The sequence below is a fragment of the Rhyacophila brunnea genome, unplaced genomic scaffold, assembly GCF_057557595.1.
Source record: "Rhyacophila brunnea isolate RB1 unplaced genomic scaffold, BYU_Rbru_1.0 scaffold_6, whole genome shotgun sequence".
In the NCBI taxonomy this organism is placed as follows: domain Eukaryota; kingdom Metazoa; phylum Arthropoda; class Insecta; order Trichoptera; family Rhyacophilidae; genus Rhyacophila; species Rhyacophila brunnea.
Genome location: NW_028233276.1, coordinates 9,392,547 through 9,415,654, shown reverse-complemented (window position 1 = coordinate 9,415,654; position 23,108 = coordinate 9,392,547). Strand labels below are relative to the sequence as shown.

General features: G+C 34.3%; 1 protein-coding gene across 3 annotated transcripts in view; it reads left to right on the top strand.

Moving 5' to 3' along the window:
* Positions 1–241: 241 nt before the first annotated feature.
* The window catches only part of LOC147065179 (protein son of sevenless-like), a 51,447-nt gene continuing 28,580 nt past the window's right edge, over positions 242–23,108 (top strand). For 2 of the 3 annotated variants that reach the window (XM_085957145.1, XM_085957146.1), the window contains exons 1-15: positions 242–688; positions 9,328–9,447; positions 9,620–9,760; positions 10,261–10,437; positions 12,207–12,437; positions 13,673–13,802; positions 13,923–14,026; positions 14,219–14,386; positions 17,103–17,167; positions 17,333–17,463; positions 18,014–18,193; positions 19,919–20,060; positions 20,548–20,680; positions 20,775–20,949; positions 21,052–21,102. In XM_085957145.1, coding sequence (XP_085813271.1) covers positions 593–688; positions 9,328–9,447; positions 9,620–9,760; positions 10,261–10,437; positions 12,207–12,437; positions 13,673–13,802; positions 13,923–14,026; positions 14,219–14,386; positions 17,103–17,167; positions 17,333–17,463; positions 18,014–18,193; positions 19,919–20,060; positions 20,548–20,680; positions 20,775–20,949; positions 21,052–21,102 — 2,044 coding nt within the window. In that variant the 5' untranslated portion in view covers positions 242–592. The remainder of the gene's footprint in view (positions 689–9,327; positions 9,448–9,619; positions 9,761–10,260; positions 10,438–12,206; positions 12,438–13,672; positions 13,803–13,922; positions 14,027–14,218; positions 14,387–17,102; positions 17,168–17,332; positions 17,464–18,013; positions 18,194–19,918; positions 20,061–20,547; positions 20,681–20,774; positions 20,950–21,051; positions 21,103–23,108) is intronic. The other variant, XM_085957147.1, reaches the window with a different exon arrangement.

The following is a 23,108-nucleotide window of genomic DNA, read 5'->3' as shown; positions in this document are numbered from 1 at the left end:
TTATAAGAAAATATTACCATCACAAATGAAAAAGCGTATCTATGACAATAATTTATGACATCTACATCTGAAATAAGCATGTGAAAAAATAATACGTTATTTGCAATCAGATTTACGTAAAGTTTGTCAATGGTTTTGTTATTTGGCGGAGAGTTGGTACAATACTAAGTAATAATGGTCATAAAATAATAATAGTAATACCTATAGTAACGACTACATTAATTTTCCATTGTTCACATGGGGGGGACATCACTAATTGAAATAATAAGAATGGCGGCGGCGTACCGTTCCTCTGATGTCTGAATTCGTTTGTGAACGATATACAATAAAAAATACAAACTTGTCATCGAATTCGCGTACAGTGGACTAAATAATGGCTCCCGTGAATTTCGATCGACAGTTTCGTTCGAGATGAATCGTGAAGGAGCGGGCTATTATGGGCTTTGAGATCGCCGAAGAGACGCCCGCTGCGGTGACAGCCTTCGACGAAAACAAAAACATGGACGTATTACTGATTATTCTTCTCGAGACATTTTGTTTTTTATATTGTGATGGTTGAATGATCAAATGCCGGCTGTGTCGTTAGGATAAAATGTTCCCGAACAGGACTGAGCTAAGGGATTACGATTTTCTCAAAACCGACAATTACCAAAAATGGAAAGGGACGTTTGCCACTTCTTTGGGGAAGGTAAGCTCCGTGCACTATTCTCTTCGTTATTTCACTTTATAACAATGAATTAAAATACATTTTGGATACAAAGGTTGTATTTTTGTTCCCCTAATTGACATATTATGTCAATTATCTTAACATATTTTTCGTTTTCACAGATAAGCATTTATATGAAAGGTATTTGGCTTATGTCAAAATTTACGATCATTGAAAGTTGTATTAAGTATGTACTACGCGTGGTATCGAAATATTTTAAATATCTAATTAGGTACCTATATGATAAGAAAATCGTAACCCCAATTGTTTAAATCGTGATATTTACGCTTTGTTACTAATTTATGAAGACCAGAAATTCCATTTGTTTGTTTTTTCGCAGCACCTACTTACTGCTTTGCAATAATAGTATAATAACATACCTACCTTAATACGATTGTAATTTATTATACTATAAATTGCCAGGATAATATTGATGACCAGGTTAAATTACCTATAGGCGCACATATATTTAATTGCAATGAGGATATTTATTTAATAATAATACCTATATTTCGCAAGTCAGCAGATTTTGATGAAATGATGATATAGCATTTCTTTAATGTCAAAAAAACCTGTGACTAATACTATCTGAGTTCCCGGCTACAATTATTATTACACCTGACATAAATTCTTGATCTAATTTCATATTTTGTATACTTAGTTATGATTTAGCAATATCAGCAGTCTGTTTTGAACCTATGGTATTTTTATCTTACATTTATCTTATTTATTCTTATAATTTATTGGGAAAATACCTATATCGTAAGTACTCAGTAGTGTCATAAAAATTTGAATTGTTTTCATTTCATTCACTTCATAATTCGATGTGGATCCTGGCTGCCTCACGAAGAGGTTTCTTAATAAAAAGTTCTTTATGAACGGATGTTAGCCTTTGCTCAACCTTCTGGGTCCAAGCACACATTGAAAAATAACATGTGAATTTTCCACATCTGGAATTTGAATTTGAGACCAACACTTTACAAGTGGATATGATATCAATCAGCTATTGTGGGCAATGACATTATTAATGGACAACGCACTCAATACAGTAGTTAGCAAATTTGTGCATAGCAACATTCGCACATGCATAGGTAGACGTCACGCAATTTCCATTATGCGATATCACGCATCGGGAATTTATAGCAATATGACCTTTATTGCAATGGCGTTAGAATAGTGTTTGTAGTGTCAATGTTCATTTGAGCGAACCCGTTCGAACCGAACCATCGGCAGACCCGACAAAAAGCATCGGGAATTTATAGCAATATCACCTTTATTGTAATGGTGTTGAACAGATTATGCCATTTGGGAGACCCGACAAAAAAGTGAGTCATTTTTTTTTCCAGATGCTTCGTCATTGATTGTGGGCATTTTAAATGTAGAATTATTGTAAATTACATTAGATAAACATATTGAAGTTAATGGCCTTACCAAACAACACCCGCTTTGCACCACACCCGGTCTTAATCTTAACTAAAGAGATCTTTACGTTGACATAGAATGTGGTTTGCATCCTGTATTTCTCTGCTACATGTACATGAACGGGTAACATGACCAAGCTTATACAGCCTGCCAGCAGAGCCACCATGTCCAGTCAAGAATTGACTGGTGCAACGGTCCGAAGTCAAAACAGTTGTCTCCATTTGCCATTCGACATTTGGAAAAAAAACATACGTGCGCCTGCCTTTGGCGGTGGTATTCCAATTTTTCTGCTAGGTCTAATGCCGCATATTGTGTCATTAGACGGATAGTCCGGTTCCTCATGAATGATTTCTCACCATCAAGGCAGGAAGGCAGCGTAAGATAAACGTCATTTGCTTCTTCGCCTTTGAGGAGCATCGATTAAATTACAATTAAAAATTGCATTTATTACCAATAATAAACATGATTCGGCCTATTGACGATAGAATAAATGCAACAGTTTCTAAACATAAAAGCAAACCAAAATCTAACACAACATACTTATTTTGGGTTTACTTATTTATTGTATGTTCTACAATACCCATCTAAAACAATACGGTTTTAATTAAAATTCGCCTACCATTCCTGCATTTGTTTCTGTCACAAAATGGTGGAACCGTTTTGTAATGAAATACAATTGTACATCGATAATTTCTAATTGTCTAAAATTGTATAAATTGGTCTAATATACATTCATTTGAAGTTTTACATGACGTTATGTCAATCTTGAGCCATTTTTTTTTGATGATATGGAGTAGTGTATCTTCACTACATAAAATAAAACTTCACGTGAGATACATTGACACAAATATAAATAATATATTATATTATATGGAAAGACCATCAAATGTGTATCATGTATGAAAAAATATTAAAATCCTTGTTAATTATTAGGAACTTTTCGCTGGCAATCTATCTATATTTTAGGAATGTCCCTCATGTAAGAAAAATATTACTTCAAGTCCATTATTTCCTATATTTCCTCAATTCATAGTTTAATGAAGTCATCCGAACAGACAGAATGTTTTCCAAAACCTTGCAATAAATTTTTTTCATGCTTTGCAAAATTTTCTCCATTATTTTAAGTAAGGAACCCAAACAGTATAATATAAAATGCACATATAATTTAATTATTAATAATTTCTTTCAGTAGTGCAATGCCAATGACGGTTATGCCATTTCGTTTTGTTCATCTGTCATCAACTTAAATAATATTTTATAAATTGAAACTGCGCAGAATGCTTAATTTTTTTAGAAAATATAGAATTATATATAGGATTAGTACATTGTTGGAGACTGGTAACTGATGGTCCAGAACCACCGATTGTATGGTACTGGTATATCCAGGTTTTCAACAATTTTGATGCACTTATTATATTTTCTATAAAATGCTAATATTTTTCATATAAATATATGCTACACATCTCATGGGTGTGCCGATGAATATCAGAAAAGCTAAGGGAAATATATTGTCAAGAAATAAAAATATTTAATGTCGTCTAATATAATAATTTATGGGAAGAATAATAATTTATGGGAAGATGATGGAAAACGTTGGAACTGGAAGAAAAAAGACACCGTGACTAAAAACCTCAAAGAATAGTTCAACTAATCACGAGCTCACTGTTCTAGAATTCTGTAAGATGGATATCTCTACTATGAATGTTAAAGTGCAACAAAGCACATTTATTAATGATGGGGTGGATTTGGGCTCATAGTGGCTATCTTGGTAGAGGTATCTTCGTGTGGCGCAAGTCCTATTCCACGCCTGAACATAAAATGCATATTATATTTTTCTATGTGTGTTAGATCCGGTGCAAGGACCCAATTGCCGGCCACAGACGGACAGTTCTCGTAACAGGTTGAACATGCCAGTTAATAACCATACAGTTATCTTTGGTAGATAATCTGCTGCGCCCATAGACGGACACTTTTCGACCTTTCAGATGTGTGCCATGTTCAAACTGCCAGCGACCTCCCACTCCCGTGTTTTTGTAAAACTGTTGGAATTTCAACTCACCGAAAGTTTTCGGGTGACGTTAGCTAGCTGTGTCGTAAAGTAGGAGTAGCTGGCGCGATTTGGCGGCAAATTTTGACAGTTCTGTCATAATCTTCTAAGTTCGTTCGATAAGAAGTATATTATTTTTGTTGCGTATTCTTTTGCTACTCATATTATATAATTACGAATATTGTGAAGTGTCAACTAGGTACCGCAAACAATGTTTATTGTGTGTTGTTAATATGTCTGTACCAAATTAATATATTATATTATTCAAAACCAATAAGTAAATTGTTTTGGTGATTGAATAAAACATATTACATAAATTTAATGTATATAACCCTGATTTAAATAAAACAATACGTATGTATTTTATCTTAATTAAATTTTATTAAAACAATTAGTATACTATGAATAATTTATTCAAAATAAAAGAATCTGGACATATATTTACACAAACAATAAATTGTAATCATAATAAATCTAAAAAAGTAAAAATATTCGTAGATCAATCGTTCGTTCAAGTATACCCTACTTAAAACTAATTTAACACATGGTACCCCTGTGTATGATCTTGGCGAACATAACCTCCATAGTTTTTGACACTTGATCTGCCACAGACAATAACTGTACGTATATGGGCACGTCTCTTGACAGTTCGACAGATTTAAATGGGGTAGTTAAACTGATCTGTAGTGTGTCCACTAACGTACAGTTATTGTCTGTGCCATGTTCAAACTGCTACGAAAACTGTCCGTCTATTGCCGCCTAATGGGTTATGAAAATGTTTAAACACCATACCGTTTAAAAAAATCGGTGTGTGTACTTATGTACGCACGTTAGAAGTTATACTTTGACGTAACAAAACAAAAACAAAACTTGTGATAAACTAGATTCTTTGACTAGCTCTTAACCTTATAGCGGCCCGTGACGTACGACGAGCGTCATAGTAGATCGCGCGATACACGCCCGTGACGTACGAAATACGCATTCATATTTTCGCGCCTTTTTAAATGTCAAATCGACTTTTTCTCAATTTTGGTGTTGCTAGTGACATCTATTGAAATAATTCGAAACAAAAATTGATTCAAATCTTGGGTAAAACCGTGACTACAGACATATTTCAATTCTACGAAATTAGGGCTGCCAAAATTGGGAAATCCCAAACTATCGGCCGCCATTCTGCCCATATTTTTAGTGTTGAACGCGCGCGCTCGGAATATTTCATTGATGTGTATTATTTCACATGCGATTGATCATTTTTCGGTTATTTTAATTTTGTTTCCAATATATAAGTTCTATAACCACGTTTTATCAAAAAATCTGACATTTATTGTGTACTTTAGTGTTATTTTAATTTGTAACGAAGTTTTTTACGTGATATTTTAGTAGAACTTTGTGAGATTGCTTCGATGTATTTAGTTTTGTTATAAATATAGAACATTTCATTGAATATTAGTGTATTCTTAGTGTTTTTGTGATTTTAAGTTATTTTACACGTGTTTTTTGACGATTTGTGATCAAAATGGATGAGCATTTGATGCAGCATTCGGATGATGATTTGATTGAAGTGCTCGTGGAAACAATCGAATCTGAAGACGAACCGAGTGACGACGAAAACGATATTGAAGATTGTGATGACGATATTCCTGCAGACATTTTAAATGGTATCGAAAGACCATCGTTTTCATGGCAATCGGACCCATTTGATCCTCGTATCTTTTCATTCGATTCAAATATTTCGGGAGGCAAATCAGATTTGCCTTCTAATGCTCGTGAATCGGATTATTTCAAATTATTTGTTAGTGTATCATTTGTGGAGATGATAGTTCGTGAAACGAATAGACAATTTGTGTTTGCCACCAAAAACATGCGTGTACTGAGTGACCGTTTGAAGCGATGGGTAGACTGTACCACCGATGATTTTTATACCTTTTTGGGAATTTGTTTATTGATGTCGCGGAATTCTCGAAATAAAATAACAGAACACTGGTCAACAAAACGATGCTTATTTTCACCGTATTTTTCGGAGTCTATGTCAAGAAATCGTTTTGAAATGTTGCTTCGTATGCTCCACTTTTGCGATAACGAAGCACAGGTTTCAGGAGATCGTTTATTTAAAATTCGACAGGTTTTAACTTCATTGAAAGACACTTTTCAAAATCTATTGTACCCTCATCAAAATATATGTATTGACGAAAGTCTTCTTTTATTCAAAGGTAGACTTTCGTTTCGACAATTTATCCGAACAAAGGCTAGTCGATTTGGGATAAAAATATTTGTAATGGCCGATTGCCATACTGGTTTTGTTTTAGATATAATTATATATACGGGCAAACAAACGGAGATCGACAAGCTAAACTATATTGGCATATCAGGAAATGTTGTGGCCACTTTACTGAAGCCATATTTGAACATGGGCCACACGTTATATATCGATAACTGGTATAGTAGTCCAACACTGTTCAAATTTTTGCATGAAAATGGCACAAATGCTTGCGGAACAGTAAGACGGAATAGACTCGGGATGCCAAATTTCACCACCAAATTAAAAAAAGGTGAAACCGAATCGTTTCACACGGACGATATGATGGCTCTTTCTTGGAAAGATAAAAAAGATGTGACAATGTTGACCACTCTGCATACCAATGTTACTAAGCCGACAGGAAAAGTCGATTACAAATCGAAAGAACCGATTGTGAAACCCGAGTGCATAGTAGAGTATAACAAAAACATGGGTGCAGTGGATCATGGTGACATGGTCATTTCTTCCGTCACATGTGCCAGAAAAACGATCAAGTGGTACAAAAAGGTATTTTTTCACCTTATTGATCTGTGTCTACTGAATGCCCACGTCATCCACCAAGAAAAAACTGGCAAGAAGCAACCCTTGGGAGATTTTCAAATACATGTCCTGACACAGTTGATCGAAGATCATAAGACTGAACCAAAGCAGAATTTGAAACGGAAGGCTCCATTGCCAGCTAGGCTTACCGAACGCCATTTTTTGGGCAAAATTCCGTCGACAATAAAAAAAACCAATGCTACTCGACGATGTTATGTGTGTTTCAATTCCAAAACTGATAAAAAACGTAAAGAAACTAGATATTTATGTAAACAATGTGACATTGCTCTATGTTTCGAGCCTTGTTTTGAAATTTTCCATACGGAAGAAAATTTTTAGTGTTTTTTTTTTGTTTATATGTGTAAATATAGTATAAATATAGTGTAGTAAATATATTTATAAACTTTCTTTACTGTACATATTTATCGTTGTCTGTTTGGTGAAGTTATTTTATTCGTGAAACTATTTTTTTTTAAAGTGAAGTGGTTTGTGGCAACCCTAATTCTAGTGCAAATGTGATGACAGATTTACGAGATTTCGTATGAATAATTTGTTTTTGGAGCTTTTCATGACATCATATCAATGTGAGTGCTATATTTTTATATTTTTATGTAGAATTTTTTATTTTATTGAAATATATAATTCTTGGGCCCTGTTAGTATAAACTCTGTATATCGGCCGGGCAGCTGAAAGGTTAATTATCTTGTTAAATTACACGCTCAAGAAAAAGGACCGCTTATTGGAACGTCGTATGTTTATTTCTATACACTTTACTTATATTACTAAATTATATAATGGTTTCTCGTTGTTTTTATTTTTAAAGTACCAGCTGTTACTGACGTTTAATTGTTTGTTTATGTAAGGAATTGCAATTGGCCGACAATAATGAATTCGCTACCTAGACAACGGAACAACTCTAAACTATAATATTATTATTCTAATGGAATCCATTAGAATTTAAATTCAAATTCCATCAAGTACCTTCAGTTGATAGTATTAATATAATATTATTATACTGTATAATCGTCACGATTGCAGTATCATACTGTGGCGTAAAGGTAGTGCGTTAGGCTTATAACTGAACAATCGGTGGTTCGAATCCAATTGAGTCCGTTTTTTTTTCGTGTGAAAAAATAAATTATGTGTTACATGTCACACGCCAAAAATACACTCTGATCTGATTTCCCAAACGCGCCAAAAGAAGTATAACTTCACAAATGTCTTAATATAACCTTAATTAGTAGCAAATATGGCTTAGGCTTTGGCCACATAGGCAGGTGCTTCGCTAGTGCGATATGTCACTCGCAAAACTAACCAGAAAGCTACTTCTCACAGAGAATTTAAGTTTACAATTTCGAAAATGTCAAATTCGAATTTGTTGGGTGCATAATGTCAATTCATCCCATGCGTCATTATTCATAACCTCAAAATATATGGTGTTTGACATATGTCATACTGAAGAAACATCCGCCATCTTGCAAAATCCATAGATAATGGCAAAATCACTGGGGGACACAATAAAAATAACCAACACGTTTGTTCGCTGGGAGACTAACGAGGTGACTCATAATCACGTAGCTAGGCGCGAAGCGTGCAGTGTGGCCATTGCGATAGTATAGTGTGCGTCCCTTAGCTAGGATATGTCACCTAGCACATAGCCACCGAGCAAGGCACCCGCCTATGTGGCCTTAGCCTTACAATAAAGGATGGATATAAAGCGTCAAGTCCACTAAGTGTGACAGGGCGGAGGAAGCGTACAGGTTGCTCAGTTTATGCTTCTATGGGCTTGGTTAAGCGGGGATATCTTCCATGTCACTCGCATATCTTTCTTATTATTGGTTATATCGATTTGTAATTTTCGCCAATCAGTCCTTCGTTGTCGGTTTCTAGGTGTAAATTAAAATATATGCCATCTGAGGTAATGAAAGGAAAATATTTAACTACTTCGCTATTAGCATGGGTAGTGCCTCTTAAATTCTGTATTTTTATTATAGTGTTTTTGTCTAAGGTGGCGGACAGTATATTGTAACATTTACGAGAATGGCATTTGTTTTAAATATATTTATGCTCAATAGGTCCTTGTTTTCATAAATTTTAACAAATTTTTGATGCATTGTTCCATGATCGGTTTATGGTGTGACTATTGTGTTTTTGTTGAGAAATTCACTTAATTAGTATGGCATATTTTAGTAGTTGATAAGTAATACTTTTTCAATGTGTACAATTTTTAATTCTAGGCATACACAATTTTCATCAATATGCTTTGATGTATGTATAATTATTACATAAGAGTAAATATTTAATTGTTGTTTATAGGTGTTGGAGCAGGTGCATCCATCGTTGAAAGCTGCCGAGGAGGCTCTCATGTATGTGGAGGACCTCATTCTGACTTTGATGGGGAAGCTGTGTGCCAAACCATGCCCCCACACTATTCAAGTAATTATCTACCATACCATATAATATAAGCAAATATTGATGTCTCTAATAATGTCAAGAGAGTTGTCTTTGCAGTTTTTTTTTTAGAAGACTGTTCCGATTTAGGAGTTAAGCAAAACTTGTCATTTAAAAATTATGTTGTCAATGTTGTATTGGTTGTTCTATATTATAGGATGTGGAGGAGAGAGTTGGAAAGACGTTCCCCAACCCGATCGATCGGTGGGCGCTCAACGATGCTCGAGAGTCCACCGACAAAACCAAAAAGAAGAAACCGGTGCTGCCCCTCGACAAGATTCATCAGATGTTGCAGAAGGTATATTATAGCAAGACTATATTAATTCGAAATTAGGGAGAACAATATTTCGAAATAGATTCAATTAATTACCTATGTATCTTACGATTATAGATTTTTAAAACTCTAAATGAAAGATTTATTAGGAATAATGATACTCTAAAAAGATAACAAAGTAATGTCTATCCATTCAATTACGTATTTTGAATTATGGATATTATTTTGAGGTAAATAAAATTACAGCAAATATTTAATGATCATTTGTATTGGTGAGGTTTTATTGTGGTATTTTTTCGCAACTACATGTAATCAAATGTGCCACCGCGTGCCTTCTGCAAGATTCACTGCCATTTATTAGTCATATTATTCCATCTTCATGCCAGAATCATTCTATAGTTTGGCTGAATGATTAGTGACTTTCCAGCGGAATTCTGCAAACTTAGGTTAGCAAAAAAAATTCATGTTTTACATACTTCTGACATGTGTCTTTTGATTGACATCACTTGTATGTTTAATTGCAGGAGGTGTTTGCTTACAAGATCGACACGATGGTGACGTCGTTCATCGTGGCGATTGTGGAGTACATCGCGGCCGACATCCTGAAGCTTGCCGGCAACTATGTCAAGAAGATCTCCAACAATGGCGCTTTGCTCGCCATCTCCAGCCAGGATATCAAGACCTCCATGAATGCCGATAAGGTGACATAAATCTTACACGTGTAATCAACAAAATTATCTATGCAATTGATATTATTCTTCCTGATGCCTACAACTTCACGCAATTAAGACTGTAAATACATATTACATAATATAAGCTCTGAATAGAATTTAAAAATTTCGGTTTGTGTTCATTTTTGCCCCACTGCTTTCTTCAAAATTTGTCTAACAAATGACTGCCATTCTCAGATATGACACCATTTTTACTTTCTACTACTATGTATCGTCATTCTGATATTCATTTATGTATAATTTTTATAGCTATACATACAATTAAATGCACTATATGAATTAAACAGGACGTGCAGAGAAAAATTCAGTGAAACATAAATTTGATCAAAAGATAATTACTTCACCGAAATGACCTTTGTTATAAACGGCAAAATCTTCATAAAGTATTGTTTTTTTTAGCTTTGAATACCTATAATTCACAACAAAGTTTAATTTGGCTACTGACTTCACAATGGTGCCTTATTATCTCAGATCGAAAACAATCATTTTGACTAAGCACTAAACGATCCCATACCATTCTCTAAAAAAGTAATTAGCAAACTGTCAATTGCGTAACTTTCTTGAATTATTCATGGGTTTTATTGCTCTTTATATAAAAAAATGCATCAAATCTTCCGACATTTACATATTAGTGCTATGTAATGAAAATAGTAATTCGACCAAAAGCTTTACAACGATGTTTGTTGAAAGAGTTAACTGATTAAATTAAGTATTAATACGGGGAGTTATTGTGATTAAGTAACGGAAAAGTTTGCAGTGAAAGATGGATGTTATGGTGGATAGGGTAACCACCTGATTTGAGATTCAATGCCACTTGCCAAAATATTGTTGGTTAAGCTTTTTGTCGATCGTGAGACGTGATTTTTACTCTTATATCTGAAAAGTTTGCTGTTTAAAGTCCACTGCTCTAAATGTCACATATCATCTAATTGGTTTGGTAAGTTATGTTGTCAAAATGATTGTCGCCATTTGCTTTATTTGTAGCTTTGTACATAATCATAAAATATAAATAAATACTGTATAGATTATAAGGCTATTTCTACTCTATCAATGTCTCCGTTTTGTTTACACGCTCTCTCGTTACTTTCACAACATGTTGTATCATATTGGGTGACCACAGCACAAGGTGAGTTTAAGTCTTATTGGATTTTTAATATGCTAGATGTTGTGTTCTTTCTTGTGTGTTCTTCACAGGGACCGTATTTATTACGTCACAAAGAATATTGCATTTGCACAGTCAAAACATTGGAGCTGCAGCAAATTTTTGTAAATGATTATTCAAAATCATCGTTAAATAATTCTAAATGGTATCATCGGTTTCAAATCTGAAGGTTTATTTAATTGCGAACATTATTAGCAATTTCATGAATGTTTGTGGTGCTGTAGTCTACTGCTCCCTGGATAAATATTCTTATGCTCATCGCAATTGAGTCATTGATAATGTTGAGACACATAATATAATTATACTTATTCGAAATTCTTTCAATCTGTTTTTCAATAAGAATCTTTATTAAAATTGTAATTTGATTTTAGAAAATAAATGCTCTTTGGGCATGTTGGAATTCCTATGATTGCTTTTATTTTGTATTTCCAATGTAATCGGTAATGTGTGAAAAAGTAGCAGTACCTACAAAAGTAGAGTTACTAAAGTCAAGATGGCTCTACTTTGTAGGAGTTTATAGGTATACTACATCCAATAGTAGACGGTTAACTAATAAATGATTGTGCTATTTTCCCAGGCATTGATGGAGATGTTCTACCATGAGCAAGTCCTGCGCAGAGAGAAGGCGGAAGAGGAGGCGGCACTGGCACGGCCGCTGGAGCCTTCGCGGACACCTCGAGCCTCGCTCACCTACGAGGAGCTCGTCCGGGACCTCATGAGTGACGAGAAGCAGTACCTGCGTGACCTGCACATGATCATCAGAGTATTTAAGGAGGAAATTGAGAAGATTGTGCCTAAGGATTCCAAGGTATACCTATTATATTTACAATGATAATTTTTGCATAAATTGGCTATTGCGGGGCGGGACCCTGACCAAAAGACATTGATAAAACCTTTTGTATATAGATGGTGCAGGGTTTAAATAAATACAGTAGAACCTTGTTAATAAGAACACGGATAATTCGAAATTCGCCGTAATTCGAAATTTTCACAGAAAAAAAGTCCCTTGAACATTATTTTCATATAAAACCATATTTTTAATTCGAATTTTGTAATTCGAAATTATTTCAGAGTCCTGGCATATAAAAATATTCAATAAATCGTAATAAAGTACACTATTTCATGAGCCGTCAGTCACCTAAGAATAAGGTAGTGTTTTTTTGAAATACGCCATTTCTTTTGGCATTCCCCAGTGGTTAAGCTACAACATACGGCCGTAGCCATAAATTGACAAACTATAATTGAAGTAGGGAGTAAAATGATGTTAACGCGCCTGTTTGAACATGTACCGTTTAAAAAAAAAATTTCGGTTAGGTACATGTTCAAACACGCGCGTTAACATTATTTTACTCCCTACTTCAATTATAGTTTGTCAATTTATGGCTACGGCCGTATGTTGTAGCTTAACCACTGGAGAATGCCAAAAGAAATGGCGTATTTCAAAAAAACACTACCTTATTCTTAGGTCAATAATTATTATAAAGCAATCATTATTCGTAGGATGTTTATCACATTTGAATGGTCGAGGACATAGCTTATAATCAGTATTTTTAAAAGTATCTTTAAATGTGTAAATCTTGCCCATTTTTTGAATAATAAAATGCCTAATTCTTCTCAAATTTGGGATCACAGATTATCAATATAATTTTTTATCGTAAATATTTCACTATAATAATGTCGACATAAATTATATTGATGGTTTTATAAATGCGTTTAAAAATTAATAAATGTATAAAATCTTAACACCACTGCACATTTATGTACTGAAATATGACTATATTCTAAAACATTTGGGCGAGAGGTTTAAAAGAATACTATTTTATGTAATAAAAATACTTTATGCAGTCATCAAATGTTTAAAATCAATATAAAGGATAATAAGGCTTCAAAATTATATAAATAGATTATCTACAACGTTTAAGGTATGTCCAGGATCATGCTTTGAAAATAGAACAAAAGCTCCAATTTGACCTGCGCTGAGCCCCCTTAATAGCCCCTTAATGTTTAGATTTGAACATTATGTTAAATTTATCTAATTTCCAGGATGTGGAGTTGATATTTGGCAACATTGTTGAAATTTACGAGTTGACTGTCACTCTTCTCGGCTCTCTGGAGGATACTGTCGAAAGTGCCTCCGAGACCCAGATGCCACACATCGGGATCTGTTTTGAAGGTACACATCAATTCCTCAATTCCTCTTTATATTAATTTTTCAATATGCATTTAAAACAAACTTCTTATTTCAGTTTGAACTGTATATCTAGTTATGCAATAATTTATTGTTGTTTTGTAGAATTGGCAGAGGCCGTTGAATTTGATGTGTACATCAAGTATGCCCAAATTGTCACCACGCAGGAGTCCAGAGAAGCCCTCCAGTCCATCGTTGATGATCCAGAGGTAGCTAATATTCTTCTTTTTTTCTCAATAACTGCTAGATTTAGACTTGTTATACTTATCTTCACTCCGCTCTGTTTTATTGGATCTCATTCATCCAATCCATGGGGTCCATTTAATGTAATTTATCTGTCTTACGTTAGCTACTTTATTGAAATGTACTCCTGTGACAGTGTGTGTGTGTGTGATTTACAGCTATCGGAGCGCCTGGACACGGCGGGGCACGGCTTCCGGTTGGCCGCCAAGTATTTCCTGCCCAAGTTGCTGGCCTCGCCCATCACCCACGCCTTTCTCTACTTCGACTACGTTGCCATGCTGCTCAAGCTGGCTCCTTGCACCGAAGACATGGAGAGCTTTCAACAGGTTAGCAATCATCACTTTTTACTCGGTCAATCACTGAGGTTAGGTTGGTAAGGATTCGTTGGTCAGGGAAAAGGAAACATTCAGGCGTAAAACTGCAGGGGGATTATTTTTTCAAACCTGGTCTAAGTTTATGATTATATTCTGGCCTAGGCATTGACCTTCCTACTACATCTTTGAATCGAACACAGCAGACCATGTATGATATTCTGCACTTTTTTTGCACACAAAGCAGATGCTTTTAATCTTATCTCAGAGGCTGTATCCTTAGATTTTAATTGGTATTATTATTGATTTCTACTATTGTGTAAAAAAAATAATATCTCTTCCGTTGTAAAGTGAATTATGTGGAACATCACAAAGTGGGGGTCATCTTGAGTTGAGTTGAAGTTATTTGCTTAACTTGTTTGATTCTTGTTCTGGATCAAACACAGACCAGGTGCTGTATTTTGACCTGCGACCAACATGTGGGGATGCAATTTCTTTTTGTGCACAGAAAGTCGGCAAGGCAAGTGGTTATCGCTGACTCTGTTTAGATCACACTTTTTGTATGGCACCCCTCCCACCGTCTCTTGTTTCCTTCCCAAATTATCAAACATTGCTTGCATTGTGGTACATTTATAACAGTATTGATTCTCGTAAATACACCAATGTCAAAAATGTGACCAATAGAATCATATCCTTTACGAGGAATTTCAAATGGTAGTAATAAATTATTAATGATTGAAGACATTCAATAATAATTGAGGTTCTGAGGATTGAACGAATACAAGTGCATCAGTGACACATGAGAAATGGTTATGAAGGCATTTTGCGTTGCGCTGACTTAAAAATGCCCTTGTTATAATTATTAAACAGCTTACCATACAATAATGAATAAACCATCATTATTTAAAATATTTAATTGAACCTATCATTAAAATATTGCAAATTACAGAAGTGGCTAAACCAAAACAAGCTGCCGTATTGTTAATTTACAGGGAATGCAATTGTGCCGACAAATAGAATATGGTTTTTTCATAACCACCAATTCAACCACACTAAAAAAAATCTGGAAACACTGAGTCTTTCTTGTAATACAAAAAGTGTAAGAAAACTCCCTCTGGTATGATGGTAAAATCTCTGAATGCGGCGTGATTTGATTAGTCTAATTCCCAAAGATGGTTGGTTACCAAACAATTATTGGCAACATTTCAATGGGACAGACAATCTACCCATTTGAAATTTTAATTCAAATGTATGATTCAAAACATATTTTAGTTGACAAAATTTCTCTTCCGTAATACAGGTAAAACCTGATGTCTGGATATCATTGAATCAGGTAGTATTGAAACAATAAAAAAAACATTACATCTGTGTTGTCATGCTCTTGTCAATGTATCCCTGTATCCCTTTACAGAAATATTTAAAATTCCTTTAAAATAATGTATGGCATGTTTATATAAGACAGTAAACCTTCATGTAACAAAAAATAAAGATCAGTGGTAAGGTTTTCTCTATGGATTCGAATTTGCGAATTGAACATCTTCTGTACCTATATTATCATGTACTAATATTTCTCATTTCTATTTTTATTCTAGTATTGTCCGTAATTATTTCGTATACGTATCCGTTAGTTTAAATAAAAATTGTGGCATGTTAATAAATTCTAAATTATAATAGGGTAAATAATATACAGTATGCCGTATCTTCATTGGAATATTCGAAAAATAACCTGAAATTCAAATTTTTAATGTAGAACCAAAATGAATGTATATAAGACAAATTTATTCAATGTAACACAGTTAAAATATTTAAATAACAATGAACATAGTTCAACTAGTCAATGACAGGAGAAAATAAAGCAATGGTGGATTCTATACTTTCACTACACCGCCAATGATCATTTTCAAGTGTAGCCAAGCTAAAAATCTGTGTTTATGAAAAATTATGAAATGTAAATAAATAAATTTTACATTTTATGTTATATACCTATTTAATTATATATAAAATTAAACCTAACCTAACCACTCTAATAAGCATTGTGTGCAATTCAATTCCATTGTTGTAAATTTTGATCGTGTTAAGTTCAATGAGGTTGATTTTTTCTCTGTATTCATGGAAAGACACTTACAAATGAAAATTATACATTGCATCGTAGCAATATAAAATGTCATTGACTGAAAACCGCTTCATACTAATCAGTGAACACCTCATTGGCTGCAGACCGTTTAATAATCAATATGCCGATCAATGAATGGCCTCAAATGCTTTACGAACTGTCTGAAATTGTGTACATTAACTAAAAGCTTATCCTAAAGGTAAATCGATGGTTGCATTATTTAATTTTGTGTGACATACAGTCATTTTGATTTCTACAATCAAAAGTAGTGATTTCAGGCCGGTTTTCAAGTGTTTTTTTGACATTACTGAACTGACTTTACTACAATAGTTTGGTTTGTATATCAAGTACCTACAAAGAATAAAATTGTGTGAGAATTAAACTCATCGATGTTGGAAGGGATCTGGAATTTAACCACAAGTGTGTACAATTGTCTTCACCTTTGTTTAATTGATTAAATAATTTATTACTACATATAACTTGGGTACACATATTATATTATTTGGTTTCCAATATCCATTTAAAATAAAAATGAAAATTCGAAGAATTCCTTAATATGTTTAGTAATTGCGATAAAAATATTTATATTTTGATTTTGCTTTTGCTTTTGCTTTTCAGGTGGAGGGACTCATGAGACCCATTCAGAAGGCGCTAGTGCTGGCGTTAGGGAATGCACCAAAAATGTTAGCGACTATTTTTCAATAATAATTATTGTCAATTTTACCAACATTTGATTTACATAGTATATTATGAGTTTCTGTTAAAACTTTCGATTTTCATAACAGTATGAAACAAACAATTACATATTTTGAAAAATTAATATTGTAGCCGTTGATTGTGGTTTATAGTGAGGCGGCAAGTAGAATGGCGAGCAGAGCCCGTCGGCAAGTGGCTCTTGAGAAGACCAATGAACTGGCTCGCCTCATTGACAACTGGGACAACAAGGACATTGGACAGTGTTGCAATGAGTTCATCAGAGGTAATCCCACACGACACCTTTATATCAATCTCACTTTAATTTGTACTCACTTGATTTGCATCTTTGTGGTTACAATATTTTATGAAAGAACCTCTTAACGCGATTTGATTTATTCGTATCATCTACCATTGGCTGTTTTTTGTACTGCCAACTTGACGTTACGACTGTTCTTATGATAGCCAATTTTGTTTTTAAGAGAATTACTTTTCATTTAGTCGACATCTTAAATAAGTATGGCCATCTGAAATTATGTACTTTTCCACTTGAATGATATTTCTGAAAAATATTAATGCAAATATTCAGGGAATTGTCAGGGTATTATTCTACGTGTTACATACCTGTTTGTTTGATCAATAATAATTGCGTAACACTGTTCAAATACGAGAATCATTAATTGTGGCATGGTGCTGATCGACAAGCGAGGCAGCAGGCTGGCTGTCCTCTGTCTGCTTTCTATGCCTCTAGCATTTAAAATTTCATAATTTACCTATGGGCATCTATCTATTTAAAATGATTTATACTAATTTGATTGTTTTAAAATGTCTTCCAGAGGACAATCTAGGCAAAGTGGGCCCAGGAAAGAAAGTGACTGAACGACGGGGGTTTCTTTTCGATGGACTGCTTCTGCTGTGCAAGCCTTGCGCAGGCGACAAGACCAAGTCCGAACTCAAGCTCAAGGAGAGGCTCTACATTCGAAAATTGGATATCATCGATAGGCCAGATACTGACGGTTAGTATGTGTTCTAGTCGTAACATTTCAAGGCAATTTTTTGTCTACCAACTCCACATTAATCGCTGTGTACCGGGTCATTATTTTTGTCCTGGGGTAATATTTATCGGAATGCTTTCTTTTTCGAGTGGGAGCATAGAGTTATTTAGTCATGTTTTTGCTATTTCATTATTATAATTACGTTAGAAGTTTATTAAATCAACATCCGCAAAATCAAACTTTTACTGTACTTATATTTTGTCGGCATTTGACAGAGTCGATCACGATATTCTAATGGAAAAACTCCAACTTATTGGATTGTCGGATCGATTTTTGAAGCTATTCGGGAGTTATTTTAGGAACCGTCAACAATACGTTTCGTACGGCCTTTATCAGTCACGGACCTTTTACACATTTTCTGGTGTCCTCCAGGGCTCAAACTTAGGGCCATTGCTGTTCACGATTTTCATAAATGACATAGCATTGGTAATTAAAAATGCTATGTTTTTGTTGTTTGCTGACGACTTGAAACTCTTCATTGAAGTTGTCACCTTGGACGATTGTCGTCAACTCCAACTTGATATAGATAATATATTAGATTGGGGCAGGCGTAACAAACTGGACTTCAATATTGATAAATGCAATGTTTTATCGTTCATTAAAGCCTCACGAGTATTGTTTTTCCAGTACTCGATGCATGGCAGAGTTCTCTCGCAAATATCATCTGTAAGAGATCTTGGAATTACGTTTGACGGTAAACTGACGTTTAGTGGTCATATAGATACCATTTGTAAAAAGGCGTTAAAGATGTTGGGCTTTGTCTTGCGTACTTCCCGGGTCTTTTCGGATGTTACGGTACTAAAAATTCTCTATAACTCCTTAGTTAGAAGCAGACTTGAGAGTGGGTCTGTCGTTTGGGCCCCGCATCGGTTGAAGTACGGCCTTATGGTGGAGAGAGACCAAAAGAAATTTTTACGACTCCTTTACTTTCGGCTGTATGGATATTATCCGTGGCTCTATCCGACTGATTTTCGCTTAGGGATGCTAATACATACTGTAGCTTAAAATTTAGAAGGGATCTTTATTTAGCTACATATTTTTTCAGACTGATACGCGGCGTAAATGTGAACTCTGGCATTCTTGGTGGTGTTGGCTTGTGTGTCTCTGATAATTACCTTAGGAATCGAGGGCATCCGTTGTTTGTTCTCCCACGGTGCAGAATTAACCTGCCATTAGTAATGCCAATTGGGAGGGCAATAACCATGTTTAATGAAATCGCTTCGGATATTGATATATTCCACTTACGTGAGGTGAATTTAGGTGGACGTTGTTTTTTGAATTCTTAAAATAGGGTCTGCTTAACTCATCCGGTGTACTTCCTTGTACCTTATATACTTAATATTTTTTGTACTTACACATTTATACTGTAGAATAACTTAATACTGATCTATCTCTTGTTTTATGTACATAAAACTGTTTTAATAATATTTCTTTGTTTCTAAATGTCATGTTGTGAACGTCTTAAACTTATAATTTGTAATGTCCACAATATGTAAAATAAATAAATTGGAATTGAAATAAATTGAAAATTAGTTCAGTATTATTATTGTAATAGTAGGTAGGTATAAAATATGTTTGATTATTTTGTCAATACTTATTTCGATACAAACTTTTGATATTTCGTTTTTCGAATATTCCATAACTAAATGAAAAATTGAAGAAACTCCCTTGGTTTTTTGTTTCCAGAATTGAAGAACTGTATGGAGTTATCGCCCAAGTGTGGAACATCGGTGGTTCTTTGCTGTTGTGGAGCCATAGACAAGAATAGATGGATGGCTGACCTAGTTATGCTCAATACCAAAAATATGCTCGACAGAGCGCTAGACAGGTAAATTAATTCCTTCATTTCGATTATGCCGACTGAAAAATTCGAAGTTTTCAAAAGAACCAACAAATTATTAAACTTTCACTTCTTTTTATTGTCTTTCCTTTATTGGTGGCAATTTACTCTAAGTAGCTTAAATGATTTAAAGTATATATCGGTTGCAATAGCTATGAGAGAAGCTGAGGGCTGTATTAACGGGTGGGGTGTTACTGTAACCACATGGGAAGGGAATGAGTTGGGAAAAGAGGTTACATCTACTCTAAGTTTGATTTTAGACTTCATAATTTGATGTTTTGTTTAACACTGTTTTAACGCCAGTAGGCAACAAGGTTCATAGGGGTCTTGGTTAGGAGGGTAGTAAGGATAGATTTAGCTCAAACATAATATATTATATTCCTGTGAAAATATGGATTTTCGTAATTCTTATTCGTTAGAACCATTGTTATAAATAATTAACGTTTACAAATATGTATTTTTCTTTTTTTTCCAGTATTTTGTTAGACCTAGAGAAGAAACATCCTTTGAAGCTACCTCCTCCTTCGCTGTACAGATTCGCTGTTGAAGACTCAGAGGAGAATATTGTTTTGGAAGGGAAGCAAAACTCCACTGTCCCTTTAATTAGGGTATGTGTTTACAATAAAATTAGACTAATTGTAAATCATCATATTATGGAATAATTACATTTATTTTATTTCTATGTCTTATTTTTTTTGACAGGGTGCGACACTTTTAAAATTAGTAGAAAGACTGACTTACCACATCTACGCTGACCCGATGTTTGTGCGAACATTCCTGACCACGTACCGCAGTTTCTGCAAGCCACCGGAGTTACTAGACTTACTAATCGAGAGGTTCAATATACCCGACCCCAGCCTCGTATATGATGCACCAGGTTTGTTGGCCGTTGGCTATCCTTCACATTACACTATTTTATTAAAATACATCAATTCGATAGTCATTCTACATATTTCTATTTTTAAAATTTCACGCTTAGCACCGAGGAAAAAGAAGTGTTGCGAGTCTAAACAGGGCTCACCGGATTTGGGTAATGATTCAATAATATTTTGTAAATGTTCTGTTGTACATTTGTAGACTTCAATTTTTGTTACTGTATGATATTTTTATTGTTACTTATGAGGGCTTTATGCGGCTGTTACTTGGAGATTATTGCAATCATTTTCATAATTTACAAACATGTGGTTGATAGGTGTTTGTGTAGCGACAAGGGGGCATCGGGGTTTTCAGGTTACCAATGGTACCTCAGTAATATAGTCCTCACAAATATAATGCCTACTGAATACCAGTGGCTGAAGATTGTGCCACAGTCTGGCTATTGCGGAAAGCCTTAGAAATTCATTAAAAATTGGATTCAAACACGTACCTTTTACTTTACAAGGGAATGCTCTTAACCAATTGGTAATACAGTAAAACCTCGTTAATAAGAACACTGATAATTCGAAATCCGCCGTAATTCGAAATTTTCGCAAAAAAGAAAGTCCCTTAAACATTATTTTTATATAAAACCATACCTTTAATTCGGATTTCGTAATTCAAATGATTTCAGAGTCCTGGGATACAAAAATATTCAATAAATTGTCATAAAGCACACTATTTCATGAGCCAGTCATTGAAAATTATGACAGATTTTTCTTAAAACATCATAAATTACTTATTTTAAGAAGGTAATATGATTAATCCTGACATTTTATGTCCCATTAACACACACAGAATCGGAAATAATGTATGATCGTAAACGAAATTAATGAAAATCATTTTCTTTTTTTTTTTAAATTTTAATATTTTCCCCCCATACATTTCATAATTCGTAATTTGATTTTTTTTTCGATTTTCCGTCCCATGGAATTCGTATTAATGAGGTTTTACTGTATCATTACCTTGATTTAAATTACAAGGGTGGTAACAGTTTCTTGACAGAATTCAAAACAATTCGGGTAGTAATCGTAGGGAATTATTCGCAAGGACAGTTTGGTCAGTAGCATATTTGTTAAGAACTCTCACTCAGTTTAAAGATGTGTATCTCGCTCAGTTCAAGATTTTGTTTGTTTCTGAGACTTTTACATGAGGCGTCTAATTACAAAATGCGACAGCTCCACAATTCGATATTTGCGGGAAACAACGTTTTTATGTTTCAAGCTTCAATTATTTGTTTTAACGTAAGATTATTTTTTCCGTTGTATTCTATGTCGAAATTAGAACCAAATGGCAATTTGTTTCAGCCGATAAACTCTTAAATGTAACAAATATAGGCAAAATAAAATTGGACATAGCGCTACTTGTACCTCACTTTTTAATGTTATTCCGCATAAGGCACGTATTTCCGTGGCACTGTCATGAGTTTACCGGATGCTACCGGATGGGAGACGCCATTTCCAATATTGAACGTTCCCTTATTGGTTGACTTAAGCACGCACGAAATCAAACCAAGCTTTAAATAATATGAAACACGGACTTGGCGCTTTTTGTAATAAATTGACTCATTTTTTTTTCATAGGGTTTTGTCGCGTTTTGGAATAAATAGGTCAATACATATTGTGTAAAATTATACAAAGAATACATGCGTATTTTTTTCTCGATTTTGACCAAATGTGGACTTATCATTTTTTGGAATTAGACGCCTCACATATTCCTCGCTGTTGTTTATTTTTTCATTGGTATTTTATGAGATGTTAATTTACGAATGACTGCATTCTTATTTGACTGATTGGCATGTGTCAATTTGTCGTGAAAATGTTATCTTCGCAATTACTAAAAAAACTTAGTAGTAGGTATGTCAGAATAAAATTAATTTTCAATAACGATGTGAACAGTGCATAACATATCTGATGTATTCAATTGAATGTTTGTTGTTTAAAAATGTAAAAAGTGACATTTCATCTCAATAATGCTATATTGTCTGTGGTGGTATAGTTGTTAGAGCACTGGTCTCTGAAGCTGTGGTTTACGAGTCCTGCATCTGGTAAAAAAATAGGTGTTGTTTTTTTCAATGTGTGTTTGATACAAAGCATGAACTCAATGGGTTGGGTGAATGGA